The sequence below is a fragment of the Elgaria multicarinata genome, chromosome 3, assembly GCF_023053635.1.
Source record: "Elgaria multicarinata webbii isolate HBS135686 ecotype San Diego chromosome 3, rElgMul1.1.pri, whole genome shotgun sequence".
In the NCBI taxonomy this organism is placed as follows: Eukaryota; Metazoa; Chordata; class Lepidosauria; order Squamata; family Anguidae; genus Elgaria; species Elgaria multicarinata.
In genome coordinates this window covers 41,400,218-41,422,905 of record NC_086173.1, presented here as the reverse complement: position 1 = coordinate 41,422,905, position 22,688 = coordinate 41,400,218, and the positions used below count along the sequence as shown (strand labels likewise).

Below are 22,688 nucleotides of genomic sequence, written 5' to 3'. Positions count from 1 at the left end.
ATACATGTATTTTCTGTGTGATCATGAAGCAAAATCTGATCATGTTCAGAGAGGCAGATTCTAGCACTTGACTTCTCTTGACTTGCATTAGCCTGTAATCTAACTGCATTCCATGCCATGGAGAACTTTGGCTCAAATGAATGATGGGACTGGAGGTGAATGAGGATTTTGGAGTAACCAAAATGACACATGGATTGAAGAATTTTAAATTCATCATAAATCAAATACTTTATTTTTAAGGTGAAATTACAGGCTTAAAAAAGGTTTTCTAAACATCTTTTCAAATAATCAGTGGCACATCTGGTTAGTAAGTGATAATTTAGGATATAGTGGAATTCCATTCAAATCTCAACAGTCGCAGCACCCATTCCTATAAACAAGAGCTACTCATGACTAACTGCAACCCAGCCTCATGCCAGCATTGTGTGCATGCCATTATTCCGTTTTAAGAAGAAATTTAGTTTTGGCAGCAGAATCCTGAACTCGGTTTTCATTGTGTCCACAGCAAGCTGGTGAAGGATGTGAAGGAGTGCCAGGGTAGAGCCAGGCTTTGCATGCAGAAGGTCCCAGGTTCAATCCCTGGCATCTCCAGATAGGGCTGGAAAAATTCCTACCTGAACCCCTGGAGATCTGCTACCAGTCATTGTCAACAATATTGGGCTAGATGGACCAAGGGTCTGACCTCTGTATGAAAGCAGCTACCTATGTTCCTAACGGGGGTTCCCAAGACCAGGCCACAAACTTCAATGATTGTAGCTCCAAGCAGATTTGGCATGGCCAGGGGTCTTCAATAACCCTGGCAGACCACCTGCCACCAGTGTCCCCCCCACCTGCCCCCACATAAGGAAAACTCTGACCTGTGCCTGTATTTGGCTCTAATTTATGGGCATGGGGGAAACCAAAGAGAAAGAGCTTCCAATGAGCTCTCCTTCCAAATCCCAGTCCACTAGGCCAACTGGCCTGTACCAATTGTTCCAGGAATGGTAATAGCAATGCATCATGCATGCTGTCAGATGGGCCAGGCCTGATCATCTTCCCGCTTCCTGCCTCTTCCTGCGCCAGGCTCATACAGGGACCTCTGGCTGAAGTGGAGACCTGGGCTCCACAAAGGGCATGTTCCTAGCTGTAATGGCAGCACAGACATACTTTAAAGTCTGTGGGCAATGCCCAATGACCTCTCAGAAGCCAAAACAGTTTGAAGAACAAGGGAAAGCAAACAGGGCCAGAGAGACGAGTTTGGGAATGAATTCCCGGCTGTGGATGTCGGGGCTCTACGGAATGACTTGGCCCTAACAGAAACAAAGTTGTGCAAAATACCTGGATGTGAGTTCATATTGCCTCACATTTACAGATTGAAGAACACATCTGTTTTCTACAGATTGCACTGGTACAGAATTTTGATTTTTGTTGTTATTTCTTAACAAAAACAATTTGAGCAAAATCAAATCTTTTGAAATGTGGATATACTGATATATGTTGGACCGACCGAATATCAAATGAGGACATACTACGTAGAATAAACAAACCAACAGAATTAATAATAACTGTCAAAAGAAGAAAATGGCATTATCTTGGTCATATATTTTGAGGAGAAAAATACACCATACTCCAACTTATTTTGCAAGGGGAAATTGAAAGAAATATGTCAGTGTGAAGATGAACATCAAGACTAAAGGACTTGAGCAAATGGTATAGCTGTACTTCTACACAATTATTTAAAGCAGCGGCATCAAAAACAAAAATTGCTGTAATTATAGCTCACCTCCGATAGAAGGCATCCTAAGAAGAAATTGTTGTTTTTGTTGTTGCACACACAGCCCTGCCTCAGCATATTTTATATTTGGACTGAGAAACAGCTACTATCTGGACAACTGGGATAAAATGAGGTCAACTGGACACTTCCTGTATGGAAAACTGGTATTGTGGCAAATTCTGTAAGATACCTTGCCTAATACTTAATGGGGGTGATGCTGTACAAATAAATGGTAGCAGTGTAATGAAGTGGCTGCATCAAGCATCAAGAGTCAGATATGGCTCCCTAGAAATTCCACAGTTGCTCCAAAATAAAGATGATTTAAGGTGGATACATCCTCTCCCAACTCTTGGCCACACAAACTGAGCTGAAGTGAGCTGAGAAAAAAGTCAACTTGATAAGTGGTTGTTTGCACATTAGTCTGGTCTAAAAGGCCCCAAGGGGTATTTTTGAAGATTGAGAAACAATGGGGGAAGGAGTAAGTGTTGTGTGATGTCTGTGAAGGGAGAGTGAAATGCTATTAGTGATCCTTTCTTTAAAAATAAAAGAGGGGGAGGAAAAAAGAAATCAACGCTTAATCACATTAATGGGTTTTGTGGAGGTGAGAAAATCTCTGACCGTGATGAGCAGAGCTACCCTAATGTCACAGAACAGACAAGCAGACAGAATAGAAGGTCTTAAGGCAACATTCACCAACCTGCACTTTCCAGAAGTATTGGACTACACATCTAGAGGGCACCAGGTTGGAGAAGCCTGGCCTAAGGAAAGATGGGTAAAAGAAGCAGGGTAAAAGAAAGGAAGAAGGCACTGCCCTGTGAAGGTACCAGGCCTGAGGAAATGGGGATGGGTGGGAGCTAACAAAATAAAGTTTTAGGGGTGTTTAATGAACGAGCAGAGGAAAACAGGGCCAGAGAGACAAGGCTGGGTGTGAAAGGGAAATGGAGAAAGAATTGGCAAACAGCTGCACTTGGCCAGGAGATCCAGAGATGAGGAAGGCTAAAGTTCACATACTTAATTTGAAATATCCAGCCAATACATTGGCTGTGGGCCTCAAGTGTATTATTAAAACTTCTTTTTTTCCATCAATCATCTCTCTACAAGTGGAATACAGAAGACCTTGAAAGTTTCCCCACAGATTGCAAGGAGATCTACATTTATAAATTGGGTGGGACTCAGCATTAACAATCTTTCTTTGTTAACGTCATAGTAACTGTTGGTTGTCTGAACCTTGGTGAATTATGCACGGGGTGGGGTTGTCAATCCTGAAGGGAGTGAACATCTTCTCTGGATCCGAAATAGGGTGACCATATGAAAAGGAGGACAGGGGTCCTGTATCTTTAATAGTTGTAGTGAAAAGGAAATTTCAGCAGGTGTCATTTGTTTATATGGGGAACCTGTTGAAATTCCCTCTTCATCGCAACAGTTAAAGCTGCAGGTGCTCTGCCCTCTTTTAAATCTAGTCACTCTAGTATAGCTCCTGCAGCTTTAACTTTTGTGATGAAGAGAGAATTTCACCAGGTTCTCCATATATACAAATGCCCCCTGCAGATATTCCGTGTTCTTTGCAACTGTTAAAGATACAGGAGCCCTGTCCTCCTTTTCATATGGTAACCCTAGAAATAGATCAGTATCTTAGTGAAGAGCTACATAATACAACATTTGCATACCAAGATTTGGGTGGGCTAGGCCAAAAGTATCAGATTTTTGGCCATTCAGATTAGCTTCTCTGTTTCTCCTTCAGGAACAGCAAACAGAAGAGAGAAGCAACAGCAATGGAAATTGGAAGAATCTCAAGCTCCCGTAGCTGTTAACCAAAAAGAAATCTAGTTGTTAACCAAAAAGAAACCTTCAGCCAAGCTCCAAAAAGGTCTTGGTTAATATCCCTCCAGACCCAGAAATGGAAGCAAATGTAACCATTAATACCATGAAAAAATACATAATTCATGGTATCTCTGGCCTAGCCAAAGCCACAAAAAATACTGGAAATATCCAATTGATGCATTATCTTGTGTGATATTTCCATGCATATTCCCAGAGACTTTAAAGTTGAGAGATGCTTCCGAATCCTTGTAGAAATCTGTGAACCCTCATCTTTGGCCTTGATGTGTTTCAAAAATGAATCTCAAATCTTTCTAGGAAGTAGATCTTGTATGTGTATGCCAAACCGAGACACATTCAGAACCTTGCTGCAATAATGGAAATCCATGTTTGGAGGGGGCTGTCTTGAGCTAATTTCCAAAAGCAATACATAAACCCAATGTGGTGATCTTATCCCCTTTTTATGGAAAGTATTCACAGAAACTCATGACTATGCCGTGGAAATAGTGCCATACCAGTCACTATTTGGAATCTCTTGCCTCCACATGTGCTGAGTGATTAACCAGTTAATGGCAACTCTGGATCTAACTGGCTAGAATTCCTGGGCAAAACAGGGCAACAGAGAACAAATAATGAGTTAAGGCTTCCAAACCAACACCCACCATTGAACTAGGTATCTTCATATATTCTGCAATCCTCCACCCCTTTCTAGAGGTGAAAGGACTGTTCAGAGAAATGAAAATATTATTTATTTATTTTATATCTTGCCTTTTTTCCTCCAAGGAACCCAAGGCAGCATACATAATCCTCCTCCTCTTCTCCATTTTATCCTCACAACAACCACCCTGTGAGGTAGGTTGGGCTGAGAGTCTGTGACTGGCCCAAAGTCACCCAGTGGGTTTCCATGGCTGAATGGGGACTAGAACCCGGATCTCCCAACTCCCAGTCCGACACTTTAGCCACTACACCACACTGGCTCTCTATTACTTGCATCACAAGGTCAAAACACAATTAGTTTAAATCCATATCTTGCACCTGTGTCTTCCTTTTTCATTTTTACTCTAAAGTAGGTGCCAGGCCCCCAATCCAGATCAGGACCTTAGCGTGGGATGTATAGGGTGACTTTTAAATGTTTGGAGTAAGGCTCACGGCACCTACTAGAGTAAAATATATATTTTTAAAAAATTACATGGCTGCTATATATAGGTTTAAAGTAATGTCTATTTTGGACCACATGCAATCTCTCTCTCTATATATGAATGAATATGATGGACACATGCTCCACCACGTATAGAAGATGTCTGCTTTTCTAGCTGCGTAAGCCAGCTCTTAGTGAAACTGTATTTTCTGGGAAAGACTAAGAAAGGCCAGAATAACAGCAAATTCCAGCCTCCCTTCCAAAGCTTCCACACGCAGTCAGACCTACTGCCAAGAGTCAGTGTGCTCTTAAATATCATCACCAAATTGTGCTACATTATAATCAAATTGCTACAAAATCCCAAAAGCCTTTTCTCTCAAACTGGTACAACGGGCAACTCCACAAATTATGCTTCACTGACGTTGTTTTGTAACCCCCAAGCAAGAAACTCAATATTCAAATCAAACCATGTGTTAAGTATAAGAATTAAATTAAAGGAAGATTAGTTAAAATAATGTAGTGGTCAATATTATATGTACTCTGTCAGGCCTGGTTTTGTTAGATCTTCAAGGGGGGATCTACACTACTGCTTTTAAAGCACTTTAAAAACATTTTGAAAACTATATATGCAGTGTGTCCCGGGCCCCAACACTTGTCAAAACTGTTATAAAGCGCTTTAAAGCAGTAGTGTAGATCCTCCCCCAAGAGTGGAATGTTTCTATAAGAATCACGAAGTTGATATTTGCCTCCTACACTACTATTTAGCTTCCTTCCACATTTGCTTAGCTTCAATTTTGAGACATCCAAGCCTTTGTCATGGGCTTTTTACAACCAAGAGCAGAATGGCTAAGAGAATACCTGAGGAAGGACATAATGCAGGTCTATTGCTAGAGTAAAGCAGCCCAGGGAAGCCTATGGAATCTTCTTAAAATGATACAAGACTGAATTGAAGATGGGTCTGCCTCCAATCAGTGGCCTGATTTTAAGAGCAAAAGAAGCAGGCAGGGTATGCACATTCCCTCCACCCAGCACCTATCTTCTGCACAATTTGTTTCTATTTTAACTTTCCCCTCCCTGTATAAGTAGGCCCATCTGGGAGAAAAAGACTGTGGGGAAGCAAGGGGGAGCAGAAGGTATTGCACTCCTCACCACCATCGATCAGCTGTTCTTAAAACCAGATCCTCTGCTCCCCATGGGGCTGCAGCCATGATTATATAGACCTGTTTCATTAACTAACCCATGGTTTATTTAACTCATTTGCTCTTTCGACTTGTATTCAGCCAGTTTGTTCAACCATCTGCATACTGATGGTTCATCTGGCAGACATTTGAACAAACCATGGTTTGTTCTCTCAAACCCTAGGTTGTTTGTTCCCCTCTTCCTTTGTCTGCTTCCTCACTATATTCCAAACGCTTTGCATTGTGGTAGTACTGGCATGTAGAGCGGCTGGTTTCTTTCTTTCTTTTTCTTTTTTACCACTCTTGCCCGCTACCTTTGTAGCCTGGTGGAATTATCCATGAACAATTCACGGTTCTGTGTTCAGATGTTAATAACCTATGGTTTAAACAACCCAGAGTTCACAACCCCAAAAAAGGTTATCTTTCTGGGTTGTTCATAGTTTGTTAATATGGTTGGGTTAGCACATTATGACAATCAGGAATTCAACAACACATGGGTTAAATAAACCATGGGTTAGCATTATGTGTAAATCAGGCCATAGTCTGAACCAAATTCTTTGGTGAATAGCATATAGGTGAATAAAGAAATACTAGTTGATAGTCATTGATTTTCCACATTTAATGTAAAATACACAAGGACATTTACCTTCCACCAGGCAAACCAATGATTTTGGTCTCTAAACTCTCATTTAGAGCCTTTATCAATACAGGTAGGCTTTTTGACCATCATTTGCCATCAAGTTTAATATTTATTGAATTATTAATGAACTGTGGGGTGGGGATACCGACATCAAAGAAAATGAGATTTCAGTGACTCTTGATGTAAAACATCTTTAGAAGAGAAAGTCATTAGCATAAAACCTTCAGGGAAGAGGGAAAACTTACTGAGCATTTCTACATATTTGGGGCTAGGCCGATATTATATATGCAGCCGCATATTAGCTCAGGGTGCAAAAATTGTTCCATCAGGTTTCCAATTGGTCATCAAGACATTGTATCTTTTGTGGGTGTCTATTCTTCTCTCAGTATATTCCAGTGCACCTCCCACTTTAGGACTCTCCTCTGTTCTGGCTTATGAATTCTTGCTTCTCTGGAAGCTTTTAAGCAAAGTTTTTGGGTTGCATATAATGGGAAGCTATAATTTGTTCCAGGTTCCTGGCTTGTTCGTTCACTCATATGAAGGAGCTACATGCAGGTGCACACAACTCATCCATATCCAGGTTTAGTAAGCCAGCATTGATGGCTTACTATGACACCCGAATCAGGCCTTCCAGTAAAATCCATCTGTAGAATAGTTTTCACTGCAGGGAGTCCCACATGTTAAGCTTAGTTCTGATCTGCTTTTCTTCTGACTGTGTCAAATGCTGGGGAAGGATGTCATACAAGTGAAACAAGCAGCAATGATGTGAACAACTGCTGCTGCTATTAACCATTTCTATATGATTAAGTCCAGCTTCCTGGCTTGTTTTCCCACTCAAAATAAGGGGCTGGCATATAAGTGTACACCACTTGTGCACATCCTGGCTTAGGCTGCAATTCTATATCCATTTATCTGGGAATAAGTCAGGTAAATTACCTGGGAATTTCACTAAACTCAATGAGACTTATTTCTGAGTTAACAGCACAGGATTGCTGATCATCTGTATGCGTTCAAAGACTCCCTCCACTGAACGCTTCCGAAGATTCTCCACTCCAATCAGAATCCTCTTTGCTTTAGGACTGACTGGCACATCAAAGTATACATCACCTGATGACTGGCAGCTACTGCCACTAGGGTGACCATATGAAAAGGAGGACAGGGCTCCTGTAACTTTAACAGTTGTATTGAAAAGGGAATTTCAGTAGGTGTCATTTGTATATACAGAGAACCTGGTCAAATTCCCTCTTCATCACAACAGTTAAAGCTGCAGGTGCCCTGCCGTCTTTTAAACCTGGTCATCCTAGTATAGCTCCTGCAGCTTTAACTGTTGTCACCAGGTTCTCTATATATACAAATGACACTTGCTGAAATTTCCTTTTCTATGCAACTGTTAAAGATACAGGAGCCCTGTCCTTCTTTTCATATGGTCACCCTAAATTATATCCTCCTGAAAGCCCCATCTGTGCTAGCAGTTGCACATATTTAAGCCAGAAGTTGCAGTCTTTCAGTGATAATTATGCATGTGTAAACTCACCCTAGTTGTAGGAAAAAAATAAGGCAAAGGATTACTGGCACTGGAGTTGGAGTCAAATGATATAAACATATATACTTCAAACCATTTTTTAAAAAAACTTCTTAAGATTGCTCCTTGTAGACTTGGATGCACACTTGGGGACCATCATACATCAATGCACAACTGGCCCCTCCACTGAAACCAATATGGGAGGTGTTACATTTACAAGCATCCTATGTGCACACTGTCACTTCTGGGATGCCAAGTACTTTCAGAGCTGCAACCTTGACATTTTCAACTTGCTCTTTCCAAGGGCCTCTATTCAGCCACTCCTGATAAACTTGCCAAGGCCTGAGGGGCAAAAAGATAATTAAATTAAACCAAGGAGCCTCTCTAGAAGGAAAAACGAGAGGGATTAGTCTGTGGGGGAGAAAATCAAGGTGATGAGATGAGAAAGCATTGGGGACTATGAAGCTGCCTTCATCTAGAAACACATCTGTTTGTCATTTTTAAATACCACAGAGATGGTTTCTTCCCACCTCAAGGTGTATGACTTCAAGTTTGATTGCCTGTATTTCCCTACAGGGGGTATAAGCTACCAGAACATATGTTACAGCTTAGATCTGTCTAAGTGCTCCCGGTCCAGACCCAGATGAAATATTAATCAGGAAATGCAATCCTCCTTGCAAGAAAGAAATATCTTAGGCTTTTATGGCCTAAGCTTACAGGATGCGAGTGATGTTTGAAACTGCATATTCTCAGATTTTTAAAGGCTTCCTACTCATAGTGAATCTATTTATTAACATGGAGCAATTTTGCCAAATTGTGGCAATGACTTCCAGATTGGTGATGTCATTGGTCCAAATTCAAAGGACAGCTTGTTTTTTTGAGTGGCATTCTTTATTTTATTTTCTTCTATGATGTGTGCCATGAGTCTACCTGGAAATCCAAAACACATATACATCACCTATCACATATAAAGCATAACAGCAATCCATCATTGAAGTGTATACTATCCCTGCAGATCAACAAGAAGTTCAAGGAGTTGTCTCAAGATATTCAAGAGCTGGGGGGGGGGGGGGAATGCAACCAAGGATACAGGTAGAAAATTAGTGTTTTGCAAGAGAATGGAAATTGCAGGGGTGTGTGTGTCAGAATCTGAATGAGCTAAAAAGTGGCCATATATAATCTAGAGGATGAGCAAGAGAAACTGGAATCCGAGATTAGGAATCTTCAGGAAAGCAAAGAATGTCCGAAAGAGAAACTGAGGGAAGTCAACAGGGACAAGTAAGAAGTCATCTAGAAGTATGGTTCATGATGAGAAGGCTATTAATGGTTCCAGTATCGGAGGTTGTATGCCTCTCAATACTAGTTTCTGGACAACACAAGCCAGAGGGGACTATTGTGCTATGTACTGTTTGTGGGCTTCCCAGAGGCATCTGGTTGACCTCTGTGGGAACAGGATGTTGTTCTAGAGAGACCATTGCTCTGATCTAACATGGGTCTTCTTATGTTCTGTTTGTACAGACCTGATAGAAAACTTTCCATCATGTCTGCTGGAGGTACAGTTGTACAAAAAGAAAAAGTAAACCCAATTAGCAAATGTGAATAGATTGTTGGTTATATCATCAGGAATCCAAACCCTTGAAGTCCAAATAGAAAGTAGCAAAAGTGGATTCCAGAATGCTTTGACAGAGGAAGTCTGATTACAGCAACAGGAAAACTGAAATCAATATTACTACTAAATCAAAATTAAAAGCAGAATTAAATACTGATATGTGAGGATACTGTAAAATACAATTAGAAAAATACCATGAAAATCTGGTAGGGATAGCACACAGCAACACATCTAAAAGAACGTCTGCTGAGTTATAAAAGACACTGTTTTAATTTCATAATTATACTTATTTCATACATATTCTGTTTCTATCTTGCTCATTTTCTTTCTATTGCAGGAAACAAAGTAAAAGAAACTTTTGTTTGGCCTTGAATAGAAGGGGGATCAATCCTGTTTAATATTGGACAGATGTAATACCAACTGACAAAATCTCTTATAGAAATGCTCAAGCCATAATGGGTTTTCATTATCACATCTACTTTTAATACCATTATAAGTTAATAGAATCTTAACTTATGTATACCTTTTCCCCAATGATATAATGTAGAAATATATATTTTAAGACAAAGCTCATAACTAACAATGATCTGAGCACATTTTCATGGTATCTTTAGAGGCTATTAATCAACTTATGTATTTTCCGTCAAAGGCAAAGGTAAAATTATGGAATGTGAAAGTAACAGATGCACGATAGCATTCTATGTATTCAATGTTGTATCACATTAGTGTGGTGGCCATATTTAAAAATCATTTTGGAAATATTCCCCTAATTATATTTTCCTAGACATTTGGTACTTGTATTTCTTGTATTTCAATAATAAAAAAATGCCACCTTTGGATGGGCATTAACCCGTGGCAAGCCCAGCAGCAATGATGCCTATGTAAGGACCTTCATCAAGTTTGAACTGTCCTAATGGACTGCTATATCCTCCAAAGCTTTAGAACGCCCACGCTGTAAAGCCAACAAACCCATTGTGTAAAGAAAAATAAACTATGAGTGTCATCAGATGAGTGTTTTATCTCATGATTGTTACTGCCCGCTCACAGTTTTTCGAGGGTCCTTTTGATGATGGACACAAAATGAAACCACGTTAAGTCTGACTTATAGTTAAAAGCAAAACTTGCTGCAATCTCCTGCTGGGTGCAGGAAAAGCACCACGATAAAAATGCCCACTGAACAGGCCACTTCCTCCTTCTTCTCCATGAGAAAGAAGAAGTATTGTGTGACTGATGCAGGGGAGAGAAGTGATGGTAGGGAATCGTGATTTACCGCCATCTGAGGATACTATATATTGTACTTCCAAAATGAATCAATATGCAGGCAATGTAATGTGCATGGTACAGCACTCCAAAGGAAAGCAAGTCAGCATTCATTACGTTCTTTAAAAGGGAACTCTTACAGCAAGCATCACACAGAGACCAAGAAGTGATCATCAGTGGTAGTAATGATGGTTATGTTGCCTCCTCAGTTGGAAGAAAGACAAGCCACCTCAATTCCATGCAGGAAAAAGCCTCCCCCCACCCCAGCCCCGAATGATTTTGCCGTTCTCTGAGGCACAATCAGAAGGATATGACAGAGTCATTGAGAGAAGCAGTGATACAGCTGTCCTATTGCTGCTGATTGCATTCTGGCCTTGTCTCTGCAGTAAGCTGTGGATGAAAGCAGGCATGTTAACATATTCAACCATATATTGCCCTGCACATGGCAGAGCGTCACCTGTTTTTATGCCCTCTCAGGGTGTGATACTACAAGCTAGCTTGCAGGCATTTCTAAAAAGTCTGCTTGGAAGAATGTCTGTGAAACTCCCCATCTCCTCTGTCTGGAGAATCTCATACACCAGATGCTGGCCACAACAGAGGAAATTGTGTGTAGATTGTATGGACCGACAACGGGGACAAATTCAGTTCACACTCTGCACCATGCTCAATTCAGAAAATGAAAGAAGTGCAAACAGGAAAAACTGCCAACAACACAAGATGTATTTCTTTGGCACATCTGCCAAGTCCACTGCTAAGACTTAATTTGGCAAAATGCAACAGTGACAAATCCACAAACTCACAGTCCAACTTAAAGAGGATGGCACATCGACCAGGTCATGCTGTTGCCTCTTCTAAGAACAACAAAAAGCCTTATAGCGGAGTGTTTGGATATCAAAACCTCTGGATGTCAATGAACTGCAGGACATTTGTTTGTGCAAGAGCCTCAAACCAAGATTCAGAGCAGCATAAAGTTTGATGGTGTAGAAAATGTTACAATGTTTACTTTAAGTATACATTGCCATCCCAAAAAAAGATGTCAACAAAAATACAGTGGGTTAGATCCAGATGTAGTCATCCTTCGAATAGCTCCATTGTTATCAATAAGACTCATTAGTCATGACTAAATTAAGTCCCATTGATTTCAAGCATTATTAAATCTAGATCCAAACCAATCTCTGTATTTCATTGATTTTGGACTAACTCCAACAGCTCTGTTACTGCTTTTATGGCGTAGAAAAATAGTTTTGTGACATAAGTATGTTAAAAAGACACTTCATTATTTTTTTAGGAAAACACCTGCCTATAAATTAATTAATTTCGGAAACATGAAGACTGCTTTAATTTATCTATATATTATTCCCTGCAGCGGAAAGACAGATTTTCTGGTTAAGGAAATGTTCCTTGAAAACACACACACACACACACCACTTTCCACACACACCACTTTCCACATTACAACAGAAAATTGTGCAAACATAATTTCTAAGGCCTTTCCTGAGATTTGCTTATAGACTACGTGAAAACTGGAGTCCATGAAAGCGCTTCCTTCCTTCCCTAATAAATGCACAACATATCACCCACCTCTCCCCACTTCCAATTAGATTCAATAGCTAAGAAGATGTGTGCGACCAGGAAACTCAGTAGCAGAATTCAAAGAAAAAGAATCCCAAAGAAATTAAGAGTCTGGGAAGAAGCATTGCAATTTGTGTTTGTTTGTTTTTTAATGGAGGAAAGAGTTATGCTATCATGGTCTACATTTGAAAGTAGGAAAATCATCAAGTAGTGTGGCATGAGATGACAGAATGCAACAATTACCTCGTTTCAGCAAGAAAGAGGGCAAAACAGAGTATGTGCACAAGCGTCAAAGTTATCCCCTTTCCTTCACAGTTCCAAAGAGTACTCATAAACAATGTTACTGCTTCACAAACCTCTAGGATATGCAACCCAAAGTGCAATGGTTAGCAATAACGTGAGTGCCCTGTACACTGAGAATGCAGTGTTTATTAGTTTGCTATCATGCATGGCCAAATATGCTGGTGTCAGTAATAGGATTCCATGCATGGGCTTTGCCTGGCTCCTTCTCGCTCAGAAATTAGCAATATTAAAACAATGAGATACTGCTCTCAAGAGCCTGTGTGACTATTTATCTTATGTGGCAAGTAAAGTAGTGTCGTTTTATAGAGGATGAAACAAAAGATCACTGGTTTGGCCAAAGTAGCTACACCAAAAGGGTGGGAATCAGGAATCTACATAACTTAAAATCTATTCAAAGTCATTTAAATAATCTATGATGGGTTAGGCACTTTGAAATTAACAATAGCAATGAATTTAAGCTCCACAACACCTACTAGAACAGTTGAGTCTCAGAAATGTAGCCCCAGCTGTGTCCCCAGGTTGAGCACAACTAGAATCAATTTCAAACACTGCAGTGATCATTCCTTAATTTCTTTCAACCTCCACTTTGTTTACAAGTGGATGAAGCCAAGGAGTAATTGTGTCTAATCCCTTAACAAGAGACATCATAATCTACACAAAATATATCCCTGATGGATGCCTGTTCAGATTTTTCTTGACAACCTCCAGGAATGAAGATTCTACAATCTCCTCAGGTAACATGTTCCATTGCATAACAATACATGTGTATTTGTGTGTGTGCGTGTTCATGCATATGCATGTATCAATTGGTTTCATCTAATGTTTAAACGTGCTTCTTGTAATTCAGCCTTCCCCAACCTAGTGCCTTCCAGATGTTTTGGACTACAATTCCCAGCATTCCTGGCCATTGATCGTGCTGGTCAGGGCTGATGGGAGTTAAAGTCCAAAATATCTGGAGAAACCAGGTTGGGGAAGACTGGTGCAATTTAAACCTATTATTTCCTGCCCTGGCATCAATGGACTATGTGATCAACTACTTGTTCTCCTTGCTTTTCCTGACCATCCTTTAGAATAGGAATTGAGATGGCACCTTCACCACTTGAAAGTAGTCATGGAAATGGTGCTCGCTATCATGGTATGTGAACTTTAAAATAATAAGAAAACACACATTTTAAGTTTTGATTGAAAGGGACAGATAACTTGGGTGTGCTTTATTCTAGGACTGTGTAAGGATCTATAAACCTGCCAAAATAAATTATTACTAAGTCAGATTTGATGAAAGAACTCAAAAGCACATAAGTGATTAAGGAACTTAGATTCCACATTTTAATTCCTAAAACAAAGCCCGAGGCATGTAGTGTTGATTCACAGAGCAGTAATCTTTCTAGACTGACTTATTGCAGACAGCACTGGCGTCCTTCTACTATTGGAAACCAATGGGAGTATTAATATCTGCTATTAACACTGATCCTATCTCATAAATCCAGCCTGTCTGTTACCACAGCACTCAAATAAAGGTGTTCTGAGGTCAAGAGGATGTGGTGTCCAAATGAGTCTCACTATTCCAAAGAAAAGCAGCAAAAACAATCTCTACAGAAAGCATCAGATCCATATGTAGGAAAACCAAAAAGCGGGTTTTAAATGTCATGTTTTTCAAAGTGAGAATTGATGCTGGAACTAGTTCTAAAAACTGGCTGGCTGCGCTTTAGCTGCAGCTGAAGACAATCAATCAAAGGAGCTCAGAATCAATGAGGGGGGGATTGAAGGGGGAAACCATGCAAATAAAATGGAAAACTAGGGGCAGGTTACAAGCCATTCTAGGTCTTTAAGATTGCAATGAAATGTGAACCCACTTAGTGTTTTGTCTGCAGCGAAATGTCTCCTGAATGGTTTCCAATGGATATACGCACAAAGGACCAGTTACGTTGTAAAATGTGGACTGCAGGAGAACAGGATGACCACTTCTGACAAATCTGTTATGAATACTGATGCTCTGGACCATCACTGGGATGGCCATTCTCTCAACCCTAAGCTCCTTCACACTGCTGCCATGCCCTGTCTTGGGGGCGGAATTGTGTGTCTTAAGTCTCTTGTGGTAGCAAGAGGACCAACATTCTCCCTCTGCACCAAACTTTGGCTGAATTAATATGAATATGTGATGAATTAATATTGCCACGGTTCATATTCAGGAAATGGAAATATTTCACAAGTAAAAGCAGATGTGGCAAAACTGCACTATCTTCCATTAGGTAGGACCCTGGCCTTATTATATAATATCCTGAATGAAGAGTAGGTGTGTATGATAAAACAAGAGGTCCAGGCCAACTGCCATCATCACAATATGGCTACGAGTAAGGGGGCATTAAGGCAAAACACATGCTCTGTGCAACTCCCACCAGATTGTATGTAAAAATCAAGTCATATTATTTTAAAAAATTAAGATGAGGAATGCAACACTTATGGTGTAACTCCTGTTCATTTGGTTCTACTTGGCTTTTCAGATGGAGACTGTTTTAATCAGTGCCGGATATGCACAATCCATGCTCAGGTAAACATCTTGAAAGAGAAAAAGGAGTGAGGTTGGGAGAGGCAAATCTGGATGGATCTGTGAAGCTGAAGTATCCAAGACAAGCTTAGTATACTCTTATTAATATAAAACTAGCAAAATAAAAGTGATACTCTTGTGCTACTTGATTTTACCCCCTTATTTAAATCTGTATCTGTAGTCCCTCCTGGTTCCATTCTCTGACAGGGAATCTCCTCTCCAGTTAAATACAATGAACTACCCATGGCCTACAGACAATATGGAAAGGACTCTTGCTTGATTGTAGGTCATGGGATGATGGTTCACCATTACTTAGCCAATGGTCAAATGGCTAATGCTGCTCTTGTTCTTCCATACATCATGTGTATTTCCATTCTTTTAATCCCAAATCCACAGAAGGGATCTCGCCCTTCATTGGAGACCGCAGATATAAATTAAACCAACGGCATACTAAGTCACCACAAATAACCAGGTTTTTGCATCCGCTTGATGTTCTTGCAAAAATAATACCATCTCCAGGCATCTCCAAAAAGAATGATGCAGACCACTTCAGGTATTGCTGGGCTGACATGTAAGCCAAACTCTTTCTTAAATTTAAATTAGTCCTCCAACCACAATATATCTATATGGCCCACACCATCTCCTCCTCCTCCCAGCAAAGCCCTATAAATACTCATCTTTGTAGCTTCAGCTGTTATAGCTGTTATTATCGTCCACACTCAACTCTCACATAAAAACAAAACAAAAGATTCTATTAAAATCAAGCACTTAACATAAATATTAAAATAATGGTAGGGACAAAATATAACTCTACATAGAACTTCATAACTACCGTAGCACCTATTACCATAAACAAAAGCAAATCAAGGATTGACAGGGAACAAGATATGGGGGAGCAGAGAAGACGGTTAGAGAACTCTTGACTGTCATTATTTAAATCAATCATTAAATGTTTTGTGTATTTTTTTTATGGTTGGCAACCTTATTAAAATTCATTTCACTAACCAGTTCATTCTATGTCACTATGGATACCAAAGAACCCTTTAAAAAAGCCTCGAAGAGGAGAGGGCTAAGATTTTACACACACACACACACCCCAAAAGTGACCAGTGGCAGTTTCTCCTACTGGTTCTCTCATGTGACGAAGGCTGTCCCCGCCAGGTACCCCCTCCTCCTAAACCCACCAGTCCACAGAAGGGAAAAACTCATATACAAGTCCATTTCTCAGTTTCCCAGGATGAGTTTGACAAAAGATGCCACGTCTGTCTCTTTGGATTCATGCAGGGTGAAGAAACGGTGTTGCTGAAAAAGAAAACGGAAAAGCGGTGAGAGGACAAGGAAACAGAACTCATGTTAAAAGTTTCCATTCAAACCTTTATGTTCATCCTCATATTTTTCTGCATCGACCTTGAAAAATACTGCAGTAATTCCCAAGTATGTTGGTAATGGTGGCTGCCCTTACCCAGCAGTACTCTTCCAATGGGACTCATTGCAGAATCACATTCATCCGGACAATGTCGCTGCAGCAAAATACAAATGCCCTCCTCGCTTTTGGCCAAACAGAGATAAAATGGATACAATATTATTGCAGAAATGGTGATCAAACCTCTACCATGGCCATCATAAAAATGTCTACCATAAAAAGCAGCTAAGAGCTTTGTATAAAATAAATAACCACTGAATTGGGTACAACTCATTTACAATAACTTCTGTTAAGACTTTTAAAAATGAAGTACCTTCCATGTCTACAGTACTTTAAGTATATGGAAAGTGCTTTTCTACTCCCTCTCATTAATTGTTATTAATTGTTATAGCGAGCCTATGAAGTGGGCTCCACTTAAAGCTCCAGCAACACACACATGAATTATTAAATCTTTTCTCACTGATAGTTATTAATGGCACTCTATTAATTTCATGGAGTGCAAATTTCAGAGCAGCAATACAAAATTTTCACGCAGAATTTATCCCTTTCATATAAAATGACAAATTTGCTCACGTGGATCTTTAAAACCACATGTGCTCATGCTTCCTCTAAGCTCATAGGAGCTTCTAATTTTAAGAACAGCTAGCAATGTACTAACATTAAGAACCGCAACCCTCCACCAACACTAGTAGACCAGTATCAAATAGCATCACAGCAGGTGACAGCCATAGAACGTTAGTGCATAGTTTGAAGTAAAGCATCAGAGATCCAAAGATTGGCCATGGCATTTCAAATCGGTAAAATAGCTAGCAATGTAAGTCCCCTGTCAGCAATCATCAAATCAAAGATATATTTTAATGAACTGTACTGATAGAATTTTAACAAAATGCCAGCCATGCAAGTCAGCGTTGAACGGTTTTCAAATGAAGATGACCCCTTTGTACTCTTTGTTTCAGCTATTATGTAGAGTCCCTCTTAAGTCTGGTGTCCCAGGTAGTCACCTGGGTCACCTACCCCTAAATCTAGCCCTGATAATAACAGAAGCAAGTCAGAGAAAAATCTGGCCATCTCTGTTGGAAAACACACACACACAAATTACTCATTTTAATATTTTCTATTTTTAGAAACTACTTCCATACAATCTGTTGTGGACCTGGTCCCCTGTTACCATAGACTCCACTTATATTACAGCAAGAGAGGGCTATGGCCCTCATGTCCTGCTTGTGGGCTTCCCAGAGACATCTGGTTGGTCACAATGGAAAACATTATATTGGACTAGTTAGGCTTCTGGTCTGATCCAGCAGGGCTTTTGTTATCTTCTTAAGAATTCTGGAATGTGTTAGGAAGCCTTGTAAGTTCATGGCAATCACAGGCTTAAACTCTTGGGCCTGTCATCCCACACATCCAATACCCTTTTGGACAATAAGTCTTTAAAGGCAGCTCATCCATCACGAATGATATTCTCACAGGACAAAATATCAGCAGCTTCCAAGGAACCCCAGGGTTCCCCAGAATGCATTTTGAAAACCACGGCAATAGTAGAGAGCAGAGTTTAAATAAGAAAATTAGCTTTCTCCTTGCCCATGTCATCCTCTCATTTTCCATTTGAAACCTCAACTACACAGGAAAGCAAGGGAACAGTCTCAGCCTAAAAAGGCAAGCCCATTCCAGTACCGCAACGTCTACTGCCATGGGAAAGTGAAAAGGGGGAGAGAAAAAATCCAAACCACAGGACCTTACAACATTAATGTCAGCCATAAAATACCACAAGGCTGAGATACATTTGAAAGGTGATCCAACATCCTAATTCAATAGAAATGCTCAGGGCTGCCAACCAGAGTTTGGCCAGAGCACATGCATTTCCTCATATCTACCCTAGTGAACCCTCCTGTGTACTAAAAAAGCTGCGTGGTAAAACACTGTTATATGATTTGGAGGGGGGACAAAGAGATATTCTATCTATATGTACACAGTACGTTTTTAAAGAAAAAGCAATAAAACTGGGCCTACAAATCTACTCATAAATGCTAAGTATCGTCCATTGTATTTGTATTACAGTCCCTCTTTTCGCAAAAATGCCATAGGAATTACGTAATATGTTGCTATTTATTTTACAAAAGGTTATTCAGAAAGTTTCAATAAATTGTTAAGGAGAATTATACACAACAGGTATCAAAACCACCGCTTAACAAGAACCAAGAGAAGATGGCTGGCTTGGAGAATCTCAGAGACATTTAATAAACTGAGGGATGAGTATAAGGAAAACATATATGAACACCAAGGACAGAGGGAAAGCTTGTTACTCTTGCTAATTTGCAATCACATCAAAAAGGTGAGTAGGACACAGTGGTTGCCATCACATAGGTTTTGGAAATAACTATGGGGCACGTTTTTCGTGTGAAACATTTGTTTTCAAAGTTCGTTCTGGGCGATCCTGGATTTCTTCAGAAGATTGTAAGGGTTCTTCAATGAAAACAATTGGCCAGACTTAAGCCGCCGCCACCACACCCAGATTGCCCATTACTGCCCATCTTCTTTTCTAGTGTGCAGTCTCATAAGGCTGGTTGGGTGCAGCGGGTGGTGGCAAGGGACAACAGACTTAGCCAGAAACAACAGCATTGGTACGGCAGACTATTCATAAGAACAAAAAGAGAGAGCCATGGTGAATGAGACCAAAAGCCCATCTAACCCAGCATTCTGTTCATACAGCGGCCAACCAGATACAAGGTTTCAAAGCACTTCACACACATCTTGTTGTAATCCGTTGAACTCAATGGGCCTTAATTAAGTCATGACTCACTTGTTTCACAGGTTTCAATAGGTCTACTCTAAGCTTGAGATGTATGAGAAATTTGTTTCATGTCATTTTTGATCAGGATTTACCCAGTTCATACCTTCTGGGTCAAAAATGGATTTGAATGCAATCTGTAGTTGAATTTTGTACATTTCTGAGATTGCAATGTTATTTGCAGACAAAAAGAAATGCCTTCCCACAGCATGTGTACTTTTGAAAAATGTGCATAAAAAAATGCATTGTCTAGGATGCCATATATTAATGCTGCAATTATAAGATCCTTGGGAGGGCATCCCAGGAAGCATAGGGTATGTTGGAATTCCCCATCCAAGGAAAAAAGGTCCATCCTTTAAGGGTGCAATCTGACTAGTCACTACTGAAAACTATAAGACCAGTTCTTTGACATCAGGACCCCAACATCTGCAGTGGGAGGGAGAGGAGTGCCAGGAGCATTCCAACAGAAGCTGGTGATCCACTGGATCTGGAGCTTTCCTGCTCCCAAGACATGCCCCCAAATCAGCTGCAGATCTATGGCAGCCCTAGAACAGGTGTACGGATAAGAAATTATTTTGTTTGTTTTTGAACAAGATTTACCCTTTTCACACCTTCTGGACTGAACACAGACTCGGATGCAATCTGCAGTCAAATTCCATACCTTTCTGAGCTTGCAATTCCATACGCAAAGCCAAAAATTGCGTTTGACAGCATGCGTACATTTGAAAAATGCACATGAAATATGGGTTCTTTTGAAAAATGCTTAAAAACACAACACTTTAAACACACATTACTACTCTAAGCATGACTAAATCTGGAGCCAACCCAAAGTCTTGAAAGCCCCTACAGATACTGGCTACACTCATCTCACCCTAAGCACACTCCAAACTGCAGAACAAGCTGTTAGATGAGAAAAGTATTGTCTTCATCACCTACTGAATGCCAGGATAAAAATTAGGATGCAATGTTTCTTAAGCTTCTATCTGTAAGAAGTAGAAAGTGTTGATTGGGGATGCTTAACAAGTTCTGTCTTTGTGAATTCCGATACAAATGCATATTATGTTTTTCCATGTTACTGTATTTTATGACCTTAATTTTGGTGTTGTGAAACGCCCCGAGAGCTTTAACCATTGGATGGTCTAAAAATGTAAGTAATAAATAAATAACTGACTTGTTCTGTAACTCTCTGACTAATGAGTGGATTTGAACTTAAGTTACCCACCAGATTCACACTTCCCGATGTTCTCGGCTCAAAAACCGTATCAAAATACATTTAACATGCATATCTTGAGAGAAAATATTTCAATGTGCATTTACATGAGAATTTTTCTTTTAAAAGAACAGATTAATGTGGAAATGGAATGGAACAGGCTCAGGGGTGAACAATAATATGGACAGGAAATTGATAATTCACCCATCCCTAGTGGTCATTCTCTGCTTACAGCCCTGCTCAGGTGAACGTGTGTGGGCGTATAATAATGCGGAAGAGGCCAAGGACGTGCACAGAAGCCCCGCCCCCAACACCCCTGCACAAGCCATATTCATGTCTGACATTTATGCTGAATACACCGAAGTCGGAAGTGGAGCCAGCATCCAAGCCCCACATTAAATCCTCACATTTTCACCCAAATATATGGATAAGGTTCAAGTTACACCTGCCTTTATTGAGAGAAACTCACCATTAGCTCGGGGTATGTTGGCCTTTCTTTGGAATTCTTCTTCAAGCTTTAAAGAGGAAAGGAAAAATATACATTTGTTCAATATAAGCAAATAGCTGTAATCCCCAAATTAAACACAACAAAATATTTAGGTAAGGCAGGGTGGAGGATTTGATCAACACCAACCAGACTCACCAACATAAACAAAGACTTAATAATGTAAACAACAAATACCAACAATGGCAGCTAGGTTATTTTAGAATGTTCTTAATAAACAGTCCTGGATCTTGTCTTTGGGAGCACATTGCCTGCTTTGGTTGATCAAACATTAGATTTAAGGACCTTGAGGAAACGGTGCAAGAGCTAATATAGTCTCCTGCTTTTAAGTTATTTTATTGTTGATTTAATTTTATATTGAGTTTGTTCTGATTTTTATATTGCTAGTCGCTTTGGGAACCTGCTGATCAAAAAAGCAGGGCATAAATTTAGTTTTCCATCAATTGTACCAATCTGGTATCATGGTCAAATGTACCCCATGAAAGCCATACAAAGGAAATACCTGATGGAAATTATTTAGTATGATGCCATTTGCAATTTAAAACAAAACAAAACCATGCAGTTCTTAAGACCTTTCCTTTTCCAATTAAACAATATAGTTGCATGCAAATCATCAGGGTCAATAATACTCCATAATGCTGGGCCTCAAGGCAGCTTTACAAAATTAAAACATATACAGTTAAAACCTGTAAATAGAAACATACAAACGTTAAGATTTACTTTGGTATCAACTATATCTTCAACATGATGTTCATTTTCTGTTGTCACTGAAAGCTTCTTTCAATCTTTGATGTAAATACCAACAATGTTTAAGTCCAGATCTATTACTTCTTTAATACAACAATGAGCTAAACAGAAATATAACCCAATCTATCAGGAGACTTTCAGTTTGGAAGCCAAACATATTCAAACTCTGATTATTAATAATTAAATAATATCCTACGATTAAGTGACTATACTCATGGAAGGATATTGTCTACCAATCCTTCAATATTTTCAGGCCTGACATATTTTAAGTCAACAATTACACAAAGTGACAAAATTTGAATCACGTTAACAAATAACATTTTGGAATTCGATTAGTAAAATTATGCTTGACTGCTGGAACTTATATCTCCTTCAAGCAGAAGTAGGACAAAGATTTGGATTTACAAATTCAAGAATGCTCTGGGTCTTTAATAATATACAATCTAATCTGATAAGCAGTAATCAAAATGAAGATGTCTTCCAAATTATTTACAGTGGTACCTAGTTCTATATAAACTAAGTAAGATCTACCATAAACTATTCTGGATTTGTGCTGGAGAAGTCAAGCTTTAAAGGCAGACTTTTCACATATTTTTTTAGTCCTGTCCAAATATCAAACTGCTCTGGAATTAAATTTTAAACATAATTCAGCAAATTATAGGAAACCAGCTACCCGC

The 22,688-nt window shown here is 39.7% G+C and overlaps 1 protein-coding gene across 2 annotated transcripts in view; it reads right to left on the bottom strand.

Annotated features, from left to right (window-relative positions):
• Nucleotides 1-12,620: 12,620 nt before the first annotated feature.
• Nucleotides 12,621-22,688, bottom strand: part of MAP2K6 (mitogen-activated protein kinase kinase 6) — a 93,836-nt gene continuing 83,768 nt past the window's right edge. For both annotated transcript variants that reach the window (XM_063120053.1, XM_063120054.1), the window contains 2 exons: nt 21,229-21,274; nt 12,621-16,640 (listed from right to left, as the gene is read on the bottom strand). In XM_063120053.1, coding sequence (XP_062976123.1) covers nt 16,563-16,640; nt 21,229-21,274 — 124 coding nt within the window. In that variant the 3' untranslated portion in view covers nt 12,621-16,562. The remainder of the gene's footprint in view (nt 16,641-21,228; nt 21,275-22,688) is intronic.